Below are 22,513 nucleotides of genomic sequence, written 5' to 3'. Positions count from 1 at the left end.
TGTTGTTGTTGATGTTGTACAGGCACTGCTGGCCTATCCATAGAAAACAACTCCCAATCAATTTGACTATGCTGTGGTGTTGCTACAGCTAACCTGGGTTGAGTTTCCCCTTCTCCCCCACTAGCTGTCGAGTCATATTGGTTATGCCATGATGCAGAATCACCCCTGTGTTCGATTTGACCCCCATTGACTGACACACTTTCGGGAACCCTTTTCCTTAGTTGATCTATATGTCTTTTGCTTACTCTATTCCCTTCCCCCTCAATGGTGTATGACAACGGCCCCATTATGTCAGTGACTACCCCTGGAACCCGTTTGTACCCCGATCCATAGTTTCTGGCCCAAACTAAGTCTCCAATGTTGAGGGACCTGTTTGGGATGTCAGGTTCAGCATTTGAAGGTAGTCTATCAGGGTGTAACCTGTCCAATTTAGTGGTTAGCCGTCTACCCCACCTCATTTCCGCAGGGCTTTTCCCCGTAGCCGTGCAAGGGGTTGTGTGTTGAATCAGCAAGAAGTCTGCAAGTCTTTGGTGCCAATCGCCACGGATGATTCGCTTCAGGGCGTCTTTAGTGGTTCTCACGTTGCGTTCGGCCAAGCCATTGGTGGATGGGTGGAAGGGTGCCGATGTTGCGTGTCTAATCGAGTTGGCCTTGAGGAAATCCTGAAATTCAGCAGAGGTGAATTGGGGCCCATTATCAGATACAATCACATCAGGTAACCCGTGAGTGGCAAAGAGGTCCCTCAAAACCTGAATTGTTCTGGCAGATGACATAGAGGTAACAGGCACAACCTCCAACCACCGGGAGAAACTGTCCACCACCACTAGGAAGGTTAGGCCTTCAAATGGCCCCGCATAATCAATGTGAATCCGAGACCACGGATTCCTGGCCAATTCCCACTTATGAGTGTGTGCATGTGCCTGTTCAGGCCTAGAGCGCTGACACTGATAACACCCAGAAACACACTCTTCTATTGCCTTATCCAACCCAGGCCACCACAAATGACTTCTGGCTAATGCCTTCATGCGGACAATCCCTGGGTGACCCTCATGTAATTCTGTTATTACAGTATTCCTGTGAAGTTCAGGAATGACAACCCGGTTACCCCACAAGATACAACCCAAGTGAGATGATAATTCATCTTTCCTTCTAAAATATGGAGTGAAGTTAGGGTCCGGGTTTTTACTTGGCCAACCTCCTTGTACCCAGGTCATAATCCTATTGAGAATACGGTCTTTTTTAGTAGCCTCAGCAATTTCTCTAGCTGTTAAGGGGCATTCAGGTATCTCGTGTAGTGACAGAATTTGTCCTGCCGGCGCAGGGTCACTCTCAGTGTTAGTTAAAGGTAGTCTGCTAAGGGCATCCGCATGACCCATTTCCTTACCAGGTCTATGTTGCAAAGAAAATGAATATGCTGAGAGGAAAATTGACCACCTCAGCATCCTGGGAGACATTATTTGGGGTGTCTGTTTATCAGTGGTAAACAGTCCCAGTAATGGTTTGTGGTCAGTGAATATGGTAAAGTTCCTACCATAAAGGTAATCATGGAACTTTTTTACTCCTGCCACAATAGCTAATGCTTCTCTATCAATTTGTGCATAATTCCGTTCAGCTTTGGTAAGCGTCCTGGAATAGTATGCAATTGGCTTTTGATTGCCCTGACTATCCATGTGGCTGATGACAGCCCCTACACCGTAAGGTGAAGCATCACAAGCTAAATAGATCGGTTTGTTCTCTATAAAATGTGTAACCGTGGATTGGCTAGAAAGAATATCTTTTAAAGTTTGAAAGCTGATTCTATGTTTTTCTTGCCACTGCCATGGGGTTTTCCTGTCTAACAGTCTGTGTAATGGTTCAGCGATGGCAGCTTTATGTGGCAAAAATGTGTGATAGAAATTGACTAATCCTAAAAAGGCTTGTAATTCAGCCTTGTTTTTAGGTTCAGGGGCTAATTTAATTGCTTTAATTTTTTCAGCTGTAGGGTGTATTCCCATTTCATCTATTCTAAACCCTAAGAATTCAGTGGATTTAACTCCAATACAGCATTTTTCCTTTTTTAATTTGAGTCCAGCCTCTCTAAATTTCCCCAGTACCTGTTCCAGACGCTCAGCTAAAATTTCTTCAGTTCTTCCAGCTATCAGGACATCATCAAAGTAAGGGCATACACCAGGTATGCCCTTTAAAGTCCTCTCCATCACCTCCTGAAAGATGCCTGGAGCTGCTGCAATACCAAATTGCAATCTGTGGATTCGGAACGCCCCCTTGTGGGTGACAATAGTTTGAGCTTCAGCAGCTTCCCTGGAAACAGTAAGTTGCAAATACGCCTGCGCCAAGTCGAGCTTGGCAAAGATGGCGCCGTCCTGGATCGTCGCAAGGACCTGTTTCACCGTCGGGACCGGGTAAGCATGCTTTTTCATTCCTAAGTTCAGGGTGGCCTTGTAATGAGCATAAATCCTCACATCCCCATTAGGTTTTAGGGGTGTGACGATTGGTGTTTCCCACAAGCCACCCTCAACCGGTTCTAAAACGCCTTGGCCTACAAGCTTATCGAGCTCGGCCTCGATTTTTTGCTTCAGTGCAAAAGGCACCCGTCGGGCCTTAAGCCTAATGGGTTTTACTGCCGGGTCTAAATTGAAATTAATTGGGGGCCCTTTGTATTTACCTAAAGACCCATCAAATACGTCTGCGAATTCATCGCAGACAGATTTGAGGGTCTTATTATTAATAGTATTTATTCCCCTGACCCAAATTCCTAGGGCTGGAAACCAATTAAGACCAATTAAACTGGTTCTATGGCCTTCGGTGACTAATAAGTCTAAGAAGCCATTAAACCCCTTATAATTAACTTTAAGGGTGACCTTCCCTTTAATATTTATTGGGGTTTTTTGAAAATCCGCTAATTGAATTTTAGTTGAACTAAGTGGAATTTTACGGCCACTTTTTTGTTCAATTTGATTAAGGGTCTCACTGGAAATTATTGAAACTGAAGCCCCCGAATCGACTTCCATTTTGCAAGGAATTCCTTGCAAATTGACTACAATTTTTAATTTAGGCCTCAAAATATGGTTTATTTTAGATTTCCCTATGTGGTTGATTCGCGCCTCCTCCCCGCGGTTGGGGTAACGTGCCACAGGTCTGGGGGTCTCATTGCCACTATAGTAAGGGGTTACCTTACCTTCGGCCCAAACGTCAATTTCGTGAAGGCGATTGTCTCGGGGACGACCACGGCAAATGGCCTGAATGTGGCCAGTCTTTCCGCACATTCTGCATTTAGCAGAGCGGAATCTGCATGTTGCTCTGGGGTGGTTGCCCCTGCAGCTTCCACATCTGGGGTCATTGTCGCGCAGTCTGTTCGGGTTGTCTCTTGGTTGTCATTGCGGAGCTGTTGTTTGAAATCGGCGTCCCGGTTCTGGTCCTTCGTTGCGAAAGGGTCTTGCCGCCATTTTTCCAAACTTTCAGGTGACTTCGGCTATGTCGGCTTCCCATTGTTGATCCACCTCCCCACTGTCCACATGACTTTCTAGATTTATTTCGGCTGAAGCAGCCATGCTATTGCGGGGGGGGGGGTCGCGACTACTCGTGGATTCATAGGTTAACAGTTCGTCGAGGACTTCTTGTAGATCGCCGGTGGGCTTAGCGATAATACGATTTTGTAACTGTTCATCTCGCAAGCCCAACACCACTCTATCTCGAATCCTGATTTCAAGATTATCATATTTACAGCGCAAAGCTGCTTCTCTGACCGCAGCAACGAATTTCGTGATTGACTCGCCCGGTCTCTGATTGCGTTTTTCAAAAATACGCCTCCAATAGAGTTCTGATCTTTTCGGCGTAAAGTGTACTTTTAATTTGGCCAGTAAGTCAGCATACGAGACGCTAGATACCGGCATAGGTTGACAGAGTCCAACGGCAACCCGGTACACGGGTGTGCCACTGATGGTCAATAAGGCAGCAGCCTTCTTCCGGTCATCGGTTATGCCGTTAACCAGCAAGAACCCTTCGACCTGTCCAACATATTCTTCCCAATCCTCTGGGTAGTTTGGATCGAACTCTTTCAAAGAGCCAAGTTGCGCCATTCGGAGGTTTGTTAAATTCCGCCGCGGCCGCCAACGGTTGACTGTGTATTTTTAAATTTACCGCCTTACGCTCAGCTGATTGTCGCCGATCCTTCACTAGTCCGGCGTCTATCCCACCCTCGTCGCCACTTGTTAGGTTCAGACAGACGAATGACTCAGTGAGGTTTAACAGTAAGAACGTTTATTAATACACATATGTCAACTGTCAACTGTCAGATAAACTCCGGCTTATATACTCCGGCCGTTTGAACTGTATCCAATCCGCAGCCCGGAATTTCCCGCCATTAAAACATTAACCAATAAATGCACCCAAACTTCCCGCTTCACAGAAACCTTTTGCAATTAAGCTACTGACACAACAGTTTTCCTTAATACTGCTAAATTATGGGCTTTGTTCATGGCATAATAAGTAATCAAAAGTTAATTAACGTTTAAAGAGGTTTAAGACCAAAGTTTTATTTTATCTACGTAATTTATGTCACTGGTATTTTTACTTTAAAAATACATTTTCATATGTGACTTTAATTTAAAAATGGAAAAGTAGCATGTGCAAATCGAAATGGCAGTTTCATCCTCATTTTTATTTCAAAAAAGATTTTAAGCTTCATATAGATCTCATCAATGTGCCTAACCATAGAAGAAAGCTGAGCCTCACTTATTTATTGAAAAAATTGTCCACCTCCCATAGAAATGTAATAATTAAGTTGAGGTTGGTAGAAAAATAGTTAGTGCAGCTAAAGACTTAATGGGCAATATTCAGTTGCCTTCTGATAAACATACTTTGTCATTGAACATGCAGCCTATCATAATAATCATTTTGTGAATAGTCAAATTAAATAATATCCTCTGAACATTCTGAATGTTTCTACTAATACAAAATGATTTCCCACCATTGCTGAATTGGTTATAAAATTTATGCCATACATTAGTTGTTTTTATTCTATTGTAGTTTTGAAGTTATTAGGTTAGGTGTAAGATATCCTCATGGATAAATTTGGCCATAATATAGCCCACACTATGAATAAAATAAGAGGTAACTAATGCTGTCCTATATACAAACTCATATACCGGTAAGTAGATAGATGATGAATAGAAGATAGACAGACAGATAGATAATGATATAAATGCATTTTAAAAAGCATTTCAGTTACCTTCTGCTTTAGCTACTGCAGCCTATGCAGTAACCTTGCAATTGATTATTTTTTCCAATTGTTTCAGAGTACCTTTGTTAAATCACTTGCCCTTTTTAATTTGTCATACAAAAAACTGTCAAGTTTTTAAGATGTCTTTTAAACTCCACCTTCTGGACTTGATAGTTTAGTTTGCCTCATCAATAAATTTAAATACATGACAACTTGTGTACTGCAAGTCTAAAATACATTTGGAATAGTATGTAACAGTGTGTTAATTGTAATAACTTGGTGGCCCAGTTAGGATACATAGGTTTTAGATAACCTGTTGATATTTTATCATAAAATCAGAATTAACAGATTTCATTTCTTTTTGCTGACTTGCAAGAATTTATAAGCATCATTAGACAAAGTTTAAAAACAAAGTAATATAATGGAAAGCCAGAGATTTAAAGGCATGAGTTAATAAATAAATTAAATTAAATAAATTTAATGTATAACAAACAACACATTCATTGTTACCTCCAAGCCCTCCATTGTTGTCAATGATCTATATTTCAACCATGTCCTTATAATCCTTCATATAAGATCATTTGTTTTTTAAACTTATATTTCTCTTTGTTAAGAACCTCATCAATTCTATCCAAATACCATGTTCTGGTCTTCCTTTTTGTCTTTCTTTTTCCTCTCATCCTATCACATTTTATGTACACTACTTGCTTTCTGATTCTGGTTTTATATATTATCTAGATATGACTAGATCACTCCATGTTTCCTTAAGCAGATCACGTAACATTGATTCTTCATCCTTGACACACACAAAAGCTTCATTCCAATTGCTCAGCGTACTTTTAAGTTTCCCCTGACATATCTAACTCTTTCTCATATAACAAAGTAGGCAGAAGCATGCTCTTATATCTCTTTTCTCACTTTTAAGGCATATATTCATCATTAAAGACTACATTCTATCCGCTACTAACATTTGCACATCTTAAAACTTTTATAACTATAATGGCTTAACTCTACCATTTGAATCCAAACAATGTCACTAAAACAATTTTCATCTTTTTATTTATTTTTTAAATTTATATAGCTGCCCATCTCATAAAACAAATGATCCTGAGCAGCATAAAAGAAGATGATAAAAGATCTGTTAGAAAATGATGAAATTGTTAATTATGATAAAAATGGTTAATTTCTAACTTCCTTGCTTAAGACTGTCTTAGCCAAACACAGAATAGCCTGTGTATTCTTTATTCAATATTTATTATTTAGTTTATTTAATTTACAGTCAAAGCCACCCAAAAGCTAGCTGAGAGTAATTTTGTATATAGCAAGTAATAATAAATGGAATCGAGCACAAAGAATAAAGTATCCCATCAATAGAGGGGAAAAAGTCAGGAACAAGAATCTTCTTTAAGGCTATTACAAATTACCAAATGTTTTTGTTGGAGGTTGTATAAATCTCTGTTTCCTTCACAATAAGGCCTGTGTCTGCTTTGTTTTGATGTATTTCATAATACAATATACAACAGCGTATTCAGAAAACTTCAGAGAATAATTAATTTCAGCAATGCTGTCTGTAGCATTCATCAACAAAAGGTTACATCTTTTACAAGGCCTATTTTCTAGTCTTCAGTAAATTGAGTTTTAAAACAATGCCTATAAACGTGTGACAATACATTTTATAATACCTTCACACATTCATCATAAAACTAATGAAATCCTTTATGTACATAAAAATATTAGCCATCTATCCATTAAAGCTGAAAATAGGTTATTACTTTATAATAAATTATTTGGTGTCATGTCTTACCTTGCAGTACTGGGTATCAATGTATTTATTATTCACCTGAAAACACTGCCAAGGCAAGAGAAGTTCTCAGTAACATCAATCAATTACAGCCTCTCATATCAACTCATGCAGACATGCTACTTAATTCGGCCAGACAACAGCTGCCAGAAAGCTTGAAGAATTCCTTAAAGATGCTTTCAGAAACTGTAAGTTTCAAAAATAATCCCTACTGTGGAAACTAAATTATTAGATGCCCAGATATTGCTATGGTCTGTGGAATCTGTATGAGGAACAGTTGTCTTGGTTACAAGCTTCAGATGATTATCATATTCTTCTCTTCCCTGTTTGAATTGTTATTAAGCAATTTTATGGATATTAAACTTGATGCTTTCAATATAAAACAGACAAGTCTATATTATATTTAAACTAGCAACTGATGAATAATAAATCATTACTATTTTTGAAGAGTGGGAACTCTCATTTTTATATATATCATTATTAGTGTATTCCAGCCTATCTTTATAATTTATACATTTTATTCGTGCTTGACGTACTATGGCATAACCAAAAAAAAGGAAAATTAAACTGTGATGGAGAAACAACTTTCAACTCTCCTGTTATAACTTTGAAGTACCGTTTATTGTTAAGCACATTGCATACCCATATATTTTGTTTTAAACAAATCTTGGCCTTTTCTGCTTTATCCACTAAACAGAATTTGACATTTTGAAATTCAGACATCTTTTGGTCTATTGGTCTTTGGAATAAGGAAAAGGCAAAATGCAGAGCCTCAAATATATTCTTTTGCCAGTAACTTATAATGACATGCATCATATTTGAATGGTATGAAATTATAAATTTGCATTTGAGATAATGAAAATCACCTGGACTAACAGTCATTGATAATCTCATGCCTATTCCCATTAGTTAATATATCTGATGGTATATTATTTTTTTAAAAGATCAACTATGTGTTATGTAAAGGAATGCTTCCATTTATTAGTTATGAATGCCTCTAGATTTCCAGTGAATATTTCTGAATTATTAGAGTAAAATAAGGAGGAAAATTTTCCTATTTATATTTTTCATATCAACCATTTTATCTACTTTTTATATGTCCCCCACTCATGTTTTCATTATGATTAATTATTAAATTTATGTTAAACTTAACTGCACACTAAAAGCCTCAACAGGTTTTTTTCAGGAAACTTCTCAAGGACTTTATATGATTTTGGTTGCTATTTCCTCCAATTTATCACGCTCTACAGCAACCTTTTAATATTTTTGAGATGTAGTAGCCAGAACTATACAGATAGTCCTTCACTTATTACCACAATTGGGGTAGAATTCTGGTTGCTAAGCAATGTGGCTGTTAAGGGAGCCATCACATGACTGGACCTAATTTCACAACCATTTTTACTGCAGTTGTTAAGTAAATTATTACAGTCATTACGCGAATCACATGGATGTTAAATGTATTACATATTTGTTATGTGATTCATGGGTTTTAAGTGTATCACATAGTTATTAGGTGAATCTGGCTTCCCCAACTGACTTTGTTGGAAGCCAGCTGGCAAGGTCACAAATTGTGATACCATTGACCACAAAACACTGCAACCAGTTGCAGTCAGCTACCAAGTACCCAAATTGTAATAATATGACTATGTGGTAGTGCAATGGCTATAACTTTGAGAGCAGGTTGCCACTTTTTCAGAGCCCATCATGATTTCAAAGTGTTGTTAAACATACAGTGGTAAGTTGAAAACTATCTGTATACTCTAGTCTTGTTATGCTTTTGCTTCCATTTAGCTCCTTATGAGTCTAAAATTAAATATTTGCCTTTTTTGACAATGACCACACAAAAGATGTTTTATTGGCTCCACAACATAAATATTCAAAATAAGACTCACTGAGTTTGATAGTGTTTACTCTTAGGTAAAAACAGAGATTTTAGTCTTAACATTCATAATATCCATTGGGTTGTACAAGCTTTCAAAAAGATTTGGAGGAAGTACTTTGGACCTTATGTAAGATCAGCACTACAGTTCTCTCATATCTCAGGTTTCCATGCAAGCATGAGAAAATATTTCAGTTGTTTCAGGAGGTTGACAAAGTGAATGCAACTGTTAAAGCAAACACAACTTTTTTTAGTGTCTGAACTAGTAATGAATAGCAGAGTTGTCCTGTGCTGATGAAAGATCCAAAACACTTCTAAATCATGCCTTGAAGCATGAATAGCTCCAATTTTCATACATAACAGAAATTAACATAAATAAAAATGAATTGTAGACTAGGTTCTATTTCTATTTTTATGCTGCCAAATTGTGTTTAAACTCAGTGAACTTTCTTAGCTATGGAACAGTGTGCAGTGTACAGTGGCTTGGTTCACATAGCTCACTTAAGTTTAGAGCCATGATTTATAAGCCATAATGACAGGGTTCACACAGCACAGATCCAGATTCAACAAACCTTATAGCATCCGCATATCATGAGAGCCAGAAGAGTATATTTTATTATCTTAGTTTTGAGACTGCATTGCCTACCTTTTGTTGATTGCGCACTCATCTTAATTTTAGACAGAATTATTTGTGCATGCCTTTAAGGATCAGCTTATCAGAAGTGCCCTTTTAGCTTTATACACAGCCCGTCCTGGTTGTGTCTTAAAAAAACCAACTTTGCCAAGGAATAGCACTGAAGAGAATAGCGAACAGGAAAATCAGGATTATCCATCACAAATCAAGAGACAAGATTCCATACCTCACCACTCAGAATATGATGAGGAAGAGTGGGTAAGTAACCTCAAAATCCCATTTTTGCTTTCTACCTTTTATTCAGTTGTAAATTATTTGTATTTAAAGAGTTAGCCAGTTTAATTATATCAATAACACTGGATTCTTGTGACACTGAAGAAATGATTGACAGATTTTGCATGAAGAATGTGTGCTTCAGGTATAGTATGCTTCATGTGGTATTAAAGTTAACCTTTATTATGCCTTCATTAACATATTCATATTCAGTAAGTATTTTAACTTGAATGTTGATACTGTACACTAGCTATAGTTTGCATTTTTTTCTATCGCTAATTTAGAAATATACTGTGAAGAAAGAGGATTTCAGCAAGACTTAAATACATATGGTTCAGAACTGTGACAACTTCTTTTCCCAGTGTAACATGCAGTATTTCAAGGATAAATATTACTTCTGTACATTAAACAAAATGCTTTATTTCATTACAACTTCAATGGTTCATCTTTACTCATTTTTATTCTTTTCTTCTTGCATATATTCTTTTCATTATTTTTCTTCTGCTCATCAGTTGTCTCTTAAACTCACCAAGCTGCTTTGTAGTTGTTCCTCTTAATCCTCATAATTTTAATATATGTGTACATATACATTTCAGATAAGATATTAAGTAGTCCTCACTTAGCAACCATAATTGGAACCAGCAATTTGATTCCTAAACCCTGTGGAAAATCGTGTGACTTCAATTTACGATTTTATTACTGCCTTCTCTATTAACTCTGCTTTTTGCAAGCCAATTGCAAAGCATGTAAAGGGCAATAATGTGACTGTAGGATGCTGGACAACCATAAATACAAACCTTGATCTCAAGGTTATTATACAGTATTTTTAATTTAAAAAAATGAATTTTTAATTCAAGTAGATGCTGCACACATGGTTTTATATTTGCCCTCTATAATCTTGAGACAAGCATTCCTGTCAGTATCCTCTAATTTTATTTCCCTAGCAACAGTCCTTTGGGGTTGGGGGATGGGTGGGTCCACTGACCCTGGATGGCTCAGTGCTTGAATGGGCACTTGACTTAGGTCTTCCCAGTCCATGTCCAGAACTTTAACCACCACAGCTAACAAAGAACTGCTACCAGGTGAATTAAAATGGTCTGTGATTAAATCACAGAAACAATCTTCTGGGTTTTAGGGGAACAACCCTGTAAATGCAAAAATAGCATATTATGGGGAAAAAAACCAGTTTGCTTTCACATTTTTGTTCATAAGCAGCAAGGGGACTTGGTGGATTGAAATCTAGTTCTCTTTCTTTATTTTTCTTCCGTAAACAGAATAAACTTAATCTCAGTTTGCATTTTGCTGAGCCAGAACCTGTCTGCCTTCCTGGATCAGATTAGAAAATCCATCTGCTGTGGCAGTTTATGGCAACAGTAGCCAGAAGGATACTCATTAATATTTTATCAGCACAATATCATTTTCTACATTTGCTCAGTTTTCTTGTTTAAATGTAAAATGTATTCAATTACATCAAAGTTGCTGTATGATATCCAGTATTATGATAAAAACAGTAAATACAATATAAAAACAGAGAGCAGAAAAAATTAAATATCCAATCCCCCTGTAGGGCATATTCTTCTCTTTTTTTTCTCCCCAGGGAAAGGTAATCCAGTATTCAGTAAATTAATAACTCAGCTAGTATTTTCAGGAAATTTGACATAAGGAACTTTGCCTGACAGAGGTATTGTAAGTGTTCATATTGAATGATACTCTTTCTACTACAAAAGCAATTAAAATACTGACAGGTGATTAAGATTTATTCTATATTAAGCTGCTGAGTGAAATATAATTGCTAATAGCATCCATTTTGTAAGGAGGGTTACAAAAAAAATCACATATATATTGCAAGAATTTGTTTTATTTCTGACTAGGTAATGTGGCTGGTTGTAAAGGACTGTTTGAACAGTAGTCAGCAAAACCTAAAGCTCATCTTGACCAGACTTGACAGGAGAGTATTTGTTAAAAACCTTATTTCATATTTGTTTGTATTTTGGAAAATGATGCATTTGATTTGAAGAAGCTGTACTTTGAAGATTTAGGGCACGCTAATTAGGTAACATTCCTAAATACATTTTTTTGTGTTGTATTCTTTAATACATTTTAAATGAAAAGCAGCATATATTAGTTCACCAATAGGAATGAATAATCTAGAATACGGAGAAGCAACTCTTTCCTGAAATGTGAAGAAATGAATGTTTATCAGAAACGCTTCACTGAAAATAATTCGGATCTTGTCATATAATACTGGAGATAATATAAAACTGTCCTCCCCCACTCTGCCTGCCATATTGTTGTTGTTGTTGTTGTTAGTTGCGAAGTCGTGTCCGACCCATCGCGACCCTATGGACAATGTTCCTCCAGGCTTTCCTGTCCTCTACCATCTTCTGGAGTCCATTTAAGCTCACGCCTACTGCTTCAGTGACTCCATCCAGCCACCTCATTCTCTGTCGTCCCCTTCTTCTATTGCCCTCAATCTTTCCCAGCATTAGGCTCTTCTCCAGTGAGTCCTTTCTCCTCATTAGGTGGCCAAAGTATTTGAGTTTTAGCTTCAGGATCTGGCCTTCTAAAGAGCAGTCAGGGTTGATCTCCTCTAGGACTGACCGGTTTGATCGCCTTGCAGTCCAAGGGACTCGCAGGAGTCTTCTCCAGCACCACAGTTCAAAGGCCTCAATTCTTTGGCGCTCAGCCTTTCTTATGGTCCAACTTTCACTGCCATACATTGCAACTGGGAAGACCATAGCCTTGACTATACGCACTTTTGTTGACAGGGTGATGTCTCTGCTTTTTAGTGTGCTGTCTAGATTTGCCATGGCTTTCCTCCCCAGGAGCAAGCGTCTTTTAATTTCTTGACTACAGTCCCCATCTGCAGTGATCTTGGAGCCCAGGAAAATAAAATCTGTCACTACCTCCATTTCTTCCCCATCTATTTGCCAGGAATTGAGAGGGCCGGATGCCATGATCTTGGTTGCCTGCCATATACTCAAAGGCAAAAGTTAGCTTCTCTCTAACCCAATAGATAATAGTAATAGTAATGCAATGTCTTTTATTCTGCAGAGCGCATCTGAGTGTTTAATGCATGTTTGCATACAGAATGCATTAAAATAATCCTAAAAAAAGAGCTGGTGTATATGATAAGTTCTACTTTTGAAGATATGAATTGCATTGGCAAGAAATACATGATTTTGTATGGATTGCTGTTAGAGAAAGAGACATACAATGCCTTGGTAAGGCCACACCTGGAATACTGCATCCAGTTTTGGTCACCACGATGTAAAGATGTCGAGACTCTAGAAAGAGTACAGAGAAGAGCAACAAAGATGATTGGGGGACTGGAGGCTAAAACATATAGGGAACGGTTGCTGGAATTGGGTATGTGTAGTTTAATGAAGAGAAGGGTGAGGGGTAACATGATAGCAGTGTACCAGTATCTCAGGGGTTGCCACAAAGAAGAGGGAGCCAGGTTGCTCTCCAGAGCACCTGAGAGCAGGACAAGAAGCAATGGATGGAAACTAGTCAAGGAAAGAAGCAACCTAGAACTAAGGAGAAATTTCCTGACAGTTAGAACAATTAATCAGTGGAACAACCTGCCTCCAGAAGTGGTGAATGCTCCAACACTGGAAGATTTTAAGAAGAGACTGGACAGCCATTTGTCTGAAATGGTATAGGGTTTCCTGCCTTAGCAGGGGGTTGGACTAGATGACCTCCAAGGTCCCTTCCAACTACTACTACTACTACTAATTATTATTATTATTATTATTATTATTATTATTATTATTATTATTATTATTATTATTATTATATTTTGATTGATTGATTACATTTATATGCCACCCTTCTCCCTAAGGACTCAGGGCGGCTCACAACAATAAAAAATTAAGAAACACAAAGTACAAAAATTAAAAGAGAATTAAACAATAAATATGATAAATACATGACAATTTAACTCAATAAAAGTCTAATTTAAACCATAATCAGTCCAGACCCGCTTGTTGAAATAATTTTAATGTTCATATAGTGGGTACAATTTTCTATCCTTCAAATACAGTAGTTGCTGTTTGTGTCTTTATAACACATATTTTACTTTATTATTTCTTCCACTCTTAAGAATAGTTTAATGTAAACATAAGCAAATATAATGAATGATAACATCAGTATCTGTTAAAAATGCAAAATTTTAAATTTCAAAACTAAATGTTTTTGAGACTGTATAAGCAGATAAAAGCAAGAACCAACCCAAAGCCAACAATATAACATTTTAAGAAGTTAGACCATACATTTGGTTTAAAAACAGGTTGAAATTAAAGTAAGGAGGAAGCAGAACACATTTCTTGAGAAAGGGAACACCAGAAATATAATACATTTAAAAATAAGTTTGTTCATTCTGCATCAGTATACTGGACAGAGTTCAATTGAATATAAGCAGTACTTCAAGTAAACTTTTCCATAGCAAACTTTTAAAGATCAATAAGGTATCAGCACTTTAAACTGAACTCAGAAGCAAATGAGTATAATAATGAATGGGGCTGAGAAGAGAATTGGTATACTCTGCTCTGAACACTAATACAAAGGTACACAGGGGAGTCCTTGCTATTCTCTGAGCTTGTTTGTTTTCATGCAGTCATTTCATTCCCCAACTAGGTAACATCATCAGTGTGAGTTAGTTGATGTTACCTAGTTTGGGAAAAGAAATGTCTGCAAGAAAACAACCAAGCTCAAGGACTACCAAGAACCTCTCATTTCAATCCTGAGCTACAAAAATGTTTCTTTATTGGTACAAAGGTACACTTAATTAGGATCACCAGGTTTGGGCTGCAAAAAACACATGATCTTTAGATGACAAGAATTAAAACTGTTATTCTTGTTATCATCTAGTAGTAGTACTCTGTATTTTTGCTACCATCTGTTTGAAACATCTCCGTAGACCTGGTAAGCCAATTTTCATAACACCATTACAGCCCTAGGATGATAAAAATGCCACTTTTAATACTTAAATGCTCTGGAAGCATTATTTGTTCTAATTAGTACTAATACATTTGAGGCTGCAGGGAGGTTGAACATTTTGAATACTTGGAACATTGTGGATTACAACCTGGCCTGACTGATAATTTTCAGGATACTTGAGACAGATTACTATAAAATATTGCTATTAGGGCTGGATTATTAAAGCTGTATACAAAACAGAAAACTAGAGGAAATTTTGTTCCACTCTTACTGAGACTGGTGATACTAAAGGATACTCAAGAAAAAACACCTTTCAAAAGGAAGGAAATACTTTCCATGTTACAGCAAATTCATCAAACAATTGTTGCACACAAAGAGGACATAAAAAGAAACCATAATGTTACTAAAAATAACCTAGATGATATAAAGGACCAAATCTCCAAACTGAAGCTACAACTGGAAAGCTCCTAGACAACAACCACAAAGTATGAACAAATAAATCAGAAATCAGAAGGTGAAGCAGAAGAAATGGACCTAGAGATGGAGGAGATAGAAGAAGGGAAATATGGACTGCCATACACAAAATACTGCAAGACCTACCTATAACAATGCAAATACAAAAGACCCTTTGCTCTTTTCTCCAAAATACACCTGATGACAAGGAAGAAGATTCTAGAAAATGGAACATAGAGCGGGCAGGGGAAATGTCTAGGGTAGAGGTCCCCAAACATTTGGGCACCAGGGACTGGTTCCGTGGAGAAGGGGCATGGTTTTGTGTACTGCCTGCATCTCGCAGATGGGGCTTTGCTTTTTTGTGCGGACTGGTTGCTGGCATGCTGCAGCCCAGTACTGGTCCACAGACCAGGGGTTGGGAACCCCTGATCTAGGGAATGAGGATGGGCAGAGTTCCCCCCAAAAAATATCTAAATTGTCTTTCTCATGCCAAGCAGCTTTCACAAAAACAGAAAGAAAATTCTTGGGTGATTTAATTCCCTTGGCCTGGAAAACTGCTTGGCAAAGAAAGAAAGCGAGAGTTAAACTTAAAAAAATAGAGGATTTGATCTATCATTGGGGGGCACTATCTGTTTAATATACCTGTTTGAATATGATTAAAAGAACCCTTAGATATAACTAGATTTTTATAATGGAAGATATGATTTAGAACTAAAATAGCGTTTTTCTTCTTTTCTTGATATGGGAAATTTGAAAAAAAGAGGAGGATTGGTATGAATAAATTTTTTTAGCTATATAAATGTAATAAATATTGAGAAAATCATAACTGACAAAGATACTTTAAATATTGATGAGAAATCAAACTTTAATAAGAGCATGAAAAACAGGATATTGACATGAATTGATATTGTTATTTCTATAATAGTAAAATATGATGAAGATGTTTATATCTAATTTTGTATACATCAACAGTACTAAGAATTGTAATTGTTTAATGAGGGGGAAAGGGAAAAATATGGGGAAGAAAGGAAAATCAAAGAAAAAATTCTGGATTGTGCAGTACTGAATAAATTTATATTGAAGAAGTTAATGTTAAATATGTAAACCCAGACAACGTTGTTCACCAAGCTCTAAAGATTATATATTTTTTAAATTAATAAAACTTATAAAAATAAAAAAAATAAAATATTCCAGTTTCACTTTAAATAATTGCTGCCTTCTTTCTTTTAATTCTTTCTGGATAGAAAGAGTTAATCATGTAAGTAGAACAGAAATTCAGTCACTTATAGAACCGGCCAAATGCCTCTCAACGTATCTTACCTTATCTCAGCAACAAATGGATGGTGTTGTGAGAATACTATAAAATTAAGTTTTCTATATATGATCATTCAGAACATTTTCAAATGAGATCTTTGTAGGTTAAAGAACAATTAACAGATTCTAGTTAACCATAAATCTCTTTTAAGGCATCTATGCCAAGAAGTATTATGTATGCCTGTTTACATTTTTGCTGAAAAACTTATTGATTTACTGTATAAGAAACAATATTAATGAACAATCTAATTGCATTGCTACTTTCAGCCACAACGGTTCTTTCAGTTAAAGGACACTCACATGCTGCTGCTGTGTATAAGATGATACTTTTATCCAGTATATCAAAATTTGTATTTATATCTACTGCATATCTATTTGGTCAGCTCATGGCAGCGAACTTACTTAATATTAATGCCTTCTATTTTCCCCATAGCAACAACCCTGTTAACTGGGTTGGGCTGAGAGTGACTGGTCCAAAATCACCCAGCCAGTTTCATGTCTAGAATCCACAGTCTCTTGGTTTCTAGATCAGCACCTTGGCCATTGCACCAAACTGGCTCCCATAATGCAACTCTTCTGCAGTTAAAATCTGTCACATCCCATTTCTAGGCATTAAAACTGTATTCTTTGCTTACCTGAAAAGGGGATAAATATGTTTATTGGGCTTGTAAAACTCTAATTGCCTTTTGTAATTTTAGCTGTAAGCTCCTGTGTGAGATTATGTGTGTATATTCACATAAGTAAAATGTGTATGCACATACCATGTTCACATAGAAGTGTTAGGTATTGAGTAAAGTTTTGTGGTTCAGTTCTATAAGTTTGTTATGCACATGTAGTTCATTTTGAGGAAAGTTACAGTTGTCTAAATATAGTTCATTTTTATGATTCCAGTGTAATCTTGTAATGAATGGAATTGTATAAGGATATAGGGAACAACTTACATAATTTAACTTAAACTTATAAAAGCTAAACTCAAGAAGATCTATGCCAAAATGCTTTAATACAGTACTAATGTATATTAATATAGTAGTATAGCACCTGGAAGACACAAAGAATCAGGATCATTTGTAAGGTTGAAGCATGAAAGATTTATTCAGGTCTATCCACAAGAATCTTATCAACTAAAGTTTAACACTAATTTGGTGCTAGATAAGGGTCAGTGGAATTCAAGGGAGACTAGACTTGAATGTCTTGTGGCAATGCAAGGACTCTAAATTGTGATGTATTTAACTCCACCCCCAGCTTTTCCTGTTCTTACCCTATAACACCATCTTAAATTATGTAATATTTTTATTCTAGAATTATTCTTTAAAAATAGCAATAAGGATCTAGTTAAGATTGATTAAATGGGGGACCCTGTTCTTTGATATATTTCTTTCATTTCACTTGTTCTATAATGTACCACTATAAACTAAGCAATTATAGTTTTTCATGCAACTGTTAATACTGAGTAATGATATTGATATTTTTTTCAGGATAGGGTGTGGGCCAATGTAGGGAAGAGTTTAAACTGCATTATTGCAATGGTGGACAGATTGCTTGAAAAGAAGAACACTCCCAGCATCAGTAAGGAAAATGAGAAAGAACCTTCATCAACGTCTCACATAAGTGGTAAGGAATGCGTTTTTATTTTTGCAAAAGAAAAATAAAATAAAATGGTGAAATCAGATAGTGCTGATAGTCCAGTTCTTCACCTTTTATATTAGAGGGTTATTTATCAGATTATGAATTGGTAGCATAATCTGATATTGCCTGAAGTTATCAATTTGACACTTATGTCCTCCCATTAAACTGCATGCTGTTTTCAAAATAAAGGTATTAGTATTATGATTAAACATTGGGATAATAGTTCTGAAACTTCTCAAAAATAGTGACCTGCGTAAAGGATAATTAAACTTCAGAAATATAAAAAGGGCATGAAGACTTGAGGAACTGGCCTCTGAATTATCGCAGCTACTATTTCTAATATCATAATTTATAACTTAGTCTGAAGTATGTCCCCCTCTTAATTCCATGGAGTGTAGTCCAATGTAAGGCTTTAGAAGTACAGATTAATATTTTTCTGTATTAATTAAGAAATTAAGAAAGGTGGATTCCAACTTTTGAAAGGAACTTTCCTAATAGAGAGGGAATAGCTGGTTTAAAATGTGAGAAAAGCTATGACAAGAGAGATGAGAAAAGGAGTGAAAAATTGAAATGAAATAATATAATAGTGTGACATTGAAACTAATGAACTGAAAATGATAAACCGAAGAATATGAAGGAATACATGAATGGATGGCTTTTAAATGGAAGGAAAGAAGCCTGAAAAGCAGTAACATAATTGCTCAAAGCCAGAATTTGCAGTTTAAATAGTGAAGAAACGTAAGACTCATGAGGAAAATTAACAGCTCTAAAAACATATTGACAGTAAAACCAAAAGGGAAAGATTGGTTTGTAAAACAGACAATAGGTCTCAGGGAATACAGATAGAATGTCTGAGGTGCAAAGTTAGTGGCATGCTACATAACACTATTAATATAAGCTCAGATACTTTGGTCCAATTACTTTTATAGATAAAATTGCATGACTAATTAATTGCTACTACCTGATATATGAAAATATATCACAAAATACTTGATTTTATTGAGCAGCTTTGTGTCCATAATCTGCTAAATTATGATTGTTTATTTGGAACAGTCATGTTATAAGTAGTTACTTCTTTTGTGTCATCATTTAAGATTTATATATTTATATTAGACTCTTCTCTAAGTTACCTTGGTAAAATATAAGTTGAATGCATTCTGTAATAAAAAAAGTCAGGACCACATTAAAGCAGGAGTTCCCAACCCCCGGGCCGTGGCCCACTACCAGACCATGCGCTGTTTGGAACCGGGTCACACAAACGGTGGGCTGGCACACAGATGCAGCTCCACTTGCGCGAGCAGGACCTCAAAGGTTTCTCTCTTGTGTGAGTGGAGGCCTGGTTCTCCTCTTCCCCACCCCTAGGTGGGCAGCCAAGCCACCTGCTCCTGATGCTCCAAAAGCAGCGCGATAAGAGCAAAGACTGAGTGGAACAAGCGCTCCCTGCTCATCTTTGCTAACTCCATGAGGCTGCCTGTGCAGAACAATCGATCCGCTTTTGGAGCGTCGGGCAGCTTTGGTCGGTCTGAAGGAACATGAGACTGTGCCCCCAAAGGCTTTTCTTCTCCTTGCCAAAGCTTTTGCAAATGCACAAAAGGCTTAGGGAGAGGGATCTCGCCCTGCTTCAGTCCTTCGGTCCCTTTGCAAAAGTTTTTGGGATGAGAAAACCTGAAGAAGCACAAAACCACGCTCCAAAGGCTTCTCTCTTGCATGAGCTGGATGCGCTCTCCCCTGCGCCCAGCAAAGGTTGGGGACAGCTGCATTCAAGCATCTGTACATTTATTCCAGATTATTATGTCCAAGATTTCTGACTTATGGGAAACAGGGAAACAAATGTCTCCTGTTTTCCTCCATAAAACTCTTGTAAAATGACAACCGTGAGACCTGTTAAACATATTTGCGAAAGAAATCAAGTTTTCCACCATTTCACCCTATCTCTGCCTTTATTTTCCATTAGCTTTGTCATATTATGGGTTTTGCTGAAATAGATAAAAAATGTATGATGAGTAGTAATTAACTGAACAGCATTTTAAGATTATCATTCTTTGAGTGTTTATAATTTTAAGAAATGGTAAAAGAAGCTTTTTATTTTTGATAGATGCATTTTTCACAGTTCAGAAAGTCATTCTAAAAGACAAAATATCTGGAGGAAAAATGCAGGCCAAAAGGGTTAGACTAAGTTAGAAATTAAGTTTACAATGAATATGTAACTCATGATTACATTAAATATCATTTTTAAAAAAGATTTTTTTGGAATTGGCAATCCTTACTTTTGATAGCTCAAAAGTACCTCACTTTTTCAACTTGGTGAATCTTTTATTTCATTTAACAGGATTTATGCATGACCTTTGAATGCCAAAAAAATTGCAACATTTCTAGAAATACAGGCGCTGAATGCCAAAATAGATGTTGGATTACCAACCACACCATGAATTTCTACAAAATGTAATCAGCTCTCTGTTTTATTTTTTAATCTTTGCTAAATTCTAATATTAATGTTTTTAAAATAAACAGTACAGTTTTCATGCATGCAATTGGATGCATTTCCTGAAGTTAATAGTGATGAATTATGAAATGCAGATAGTTTAATATAAGAATGTGCATCAGAGGCATCAAGCCTTCAGGTTTACGGCCTTAAGCCTAGATTTCTGAAGTGCCAAATCTTTTTTGCCTTGATGAAGTTATGGAGTACACACTTGTAAACACTGTTAGGGATTTGTTAAATAGGCTCATTTCAGCAGTTCTTATTTCTGAGACCTCATCTTTAGATCCATGGTCCCTTAGACTTTAGCAGCAAATAAATTCAAATCAATCAACTGAGCAATTTTCAATTGGCAGAGTGTTTTTTTTACTACTATGGATTGCAATGACATTTCCCGTTTGATTATGAACTTGACTGATAAATATTTTGGTTTGGGATATGCAAATGTTACATTTTTCAGTAAGTGATAATGAATTATTTCAAAGTGCCATTACTGATCTTTCTGTGATTGCCTTGATGGTATGCTGGGATTATAAACAGGGATTGTAACAATCATAAATACCTAGTAAAATCCTCCTCATGAAAGTCCATTAGTGCATCTGCAATAGCAATAAAAGTGCTAGACAAGTTTTTGTTTCTACCAGACTGAAACAGTTACATGTAATTATTATTCACATTTGGACTTCTCTGCATTTTTCATACAAACTGGGGAAGAAGGTCTTTCTTTTATTGGGAATAAAAGGATTTTATTCATATCTACTGAAGCAGCTGGGGGGTACAACATAATGTACAATACCATATCTCCATAAATATTAACTTTCACATTAATTTTATATTATACTGGGAATATTTAGCAATATATGAAAAAGAATAAAATAATACAAAATGTCTACACTCTGTATTTTACTTGGCTTATCATGAAATTCTGGTTCATAAACATACTTAAAATATTAATAAAAAGCATCAGCCTTGCAAATGATTCAATAGTGAATAGGAAATACAAAGAAATATAACATTCCCTTGGTTGTTTAATACTTGTGTATTAGATTGTACAACTCAGTAAATAATATGAATAGCTAAATTAATTATAAAAAAATCAAGATTGTTATTTGTCAAGAAACATGAACTGCAAACTGCAATGTACATATAAATATCCAAAACAACAGCAAATATATACATTTTTATATCTTGTTAAACTACTTGGTAAACATGAGGACAAATGAAGAAATTTTAAGGCATTCATATACTCATAAAAAATTAGTGGGTACTATCTTGTGTGCTGGGAAACATCAAAGTTTGTCAAAACAATGGAAAATAACTACACATACTTCTATCCATTTAACCTACAGAAGTGTGCTTTAGCAATGTCTGTGAAACAAAAGTACAATGAATGCTATGGGAATAGATTATTTAAGTATGTGATAAAATAAATGAGATTGTTAAATATGAATGAATGTGGACTAAATACAAAGGTGAATGGCTATAATGAAAGAAAAATATATAGGGGATTTGATCATGTAGAAAGAATGAATATTGATCTCATCATAAATCAATTATACAGTATAAACAATTGAGAAGAAGGAGATGCCTGGTAAACATATGATGGGGTTTTTCCAAAAGGGAAAAAATAGAACATATAAAAGGCAAAAGACAATGGGTGAAGCAGTATGAGGAGGCAAGAGGTTTTTGCCAGGAAGGAAAACAGAGAGAGGTAGAGTGAATGGGAGCAAATTATTTTCAGCTATATGTACTATTTTATTTTCTTGATAGTTTCATTTCTTTGTCTTAATATTTCTGATCCTTTTGTCCTCCTTGAATGTTTCTTACCTCCTAAGAGGATCCTTTCATAGTTATGTGTGTTTGTTTGTGGAACAATTTTGTTTAGTTCTGTCTTT

At 36.2% G+C, this 22,513-nt stretch overlaps 1 protein-coding gene across 2 annotated transcripts in view; it reads left to right on the top strand.

Moving 5' to 3' along the window:
- The window catches only part of INPP4B (inositol polyphosphate-4-phosphatase type II B), a 223,250-nt gene that overhangs the window by 131,506 nt on the left and 69,231 nt on the right, over positions 1 to 22,513 (top strand). For both annotated transcript variants that reach the window (XM_083366960.1, XM_083366961.1), the window contains 3 exons: positions 7,030 to 7,207; positions 9,578 to 9,790; positions 17,989 to 18,124. In XM_083366960.1, coding sequence (XP_083223086.1) covers positions 7,030 to 7,207; positions 9,578 to 9,790; positions 17,989 to 18,124 — 527 coding nt within the window. The remainder of the gene's footprint in view (positions 1 to 7,029; positions 7,208 to 9,577; positions 9,791 to 17,988; positions 18,125 to 22,513) is intronic.

The sequence above is a fragment of the Vipera ursinii genome, assembly GCF_947247035.1.
Source record: "Vipera ursinii genome assembly, chromosome: 7".
NCBI lineage: Eukaryota > Metazoa > Chordata > Lepidosauria > Squamata > Viperidae > Vipera > Vipera ursinii.
This window is presented reverse-complemented; position numbering and strand designations above follow the sequence as displayed.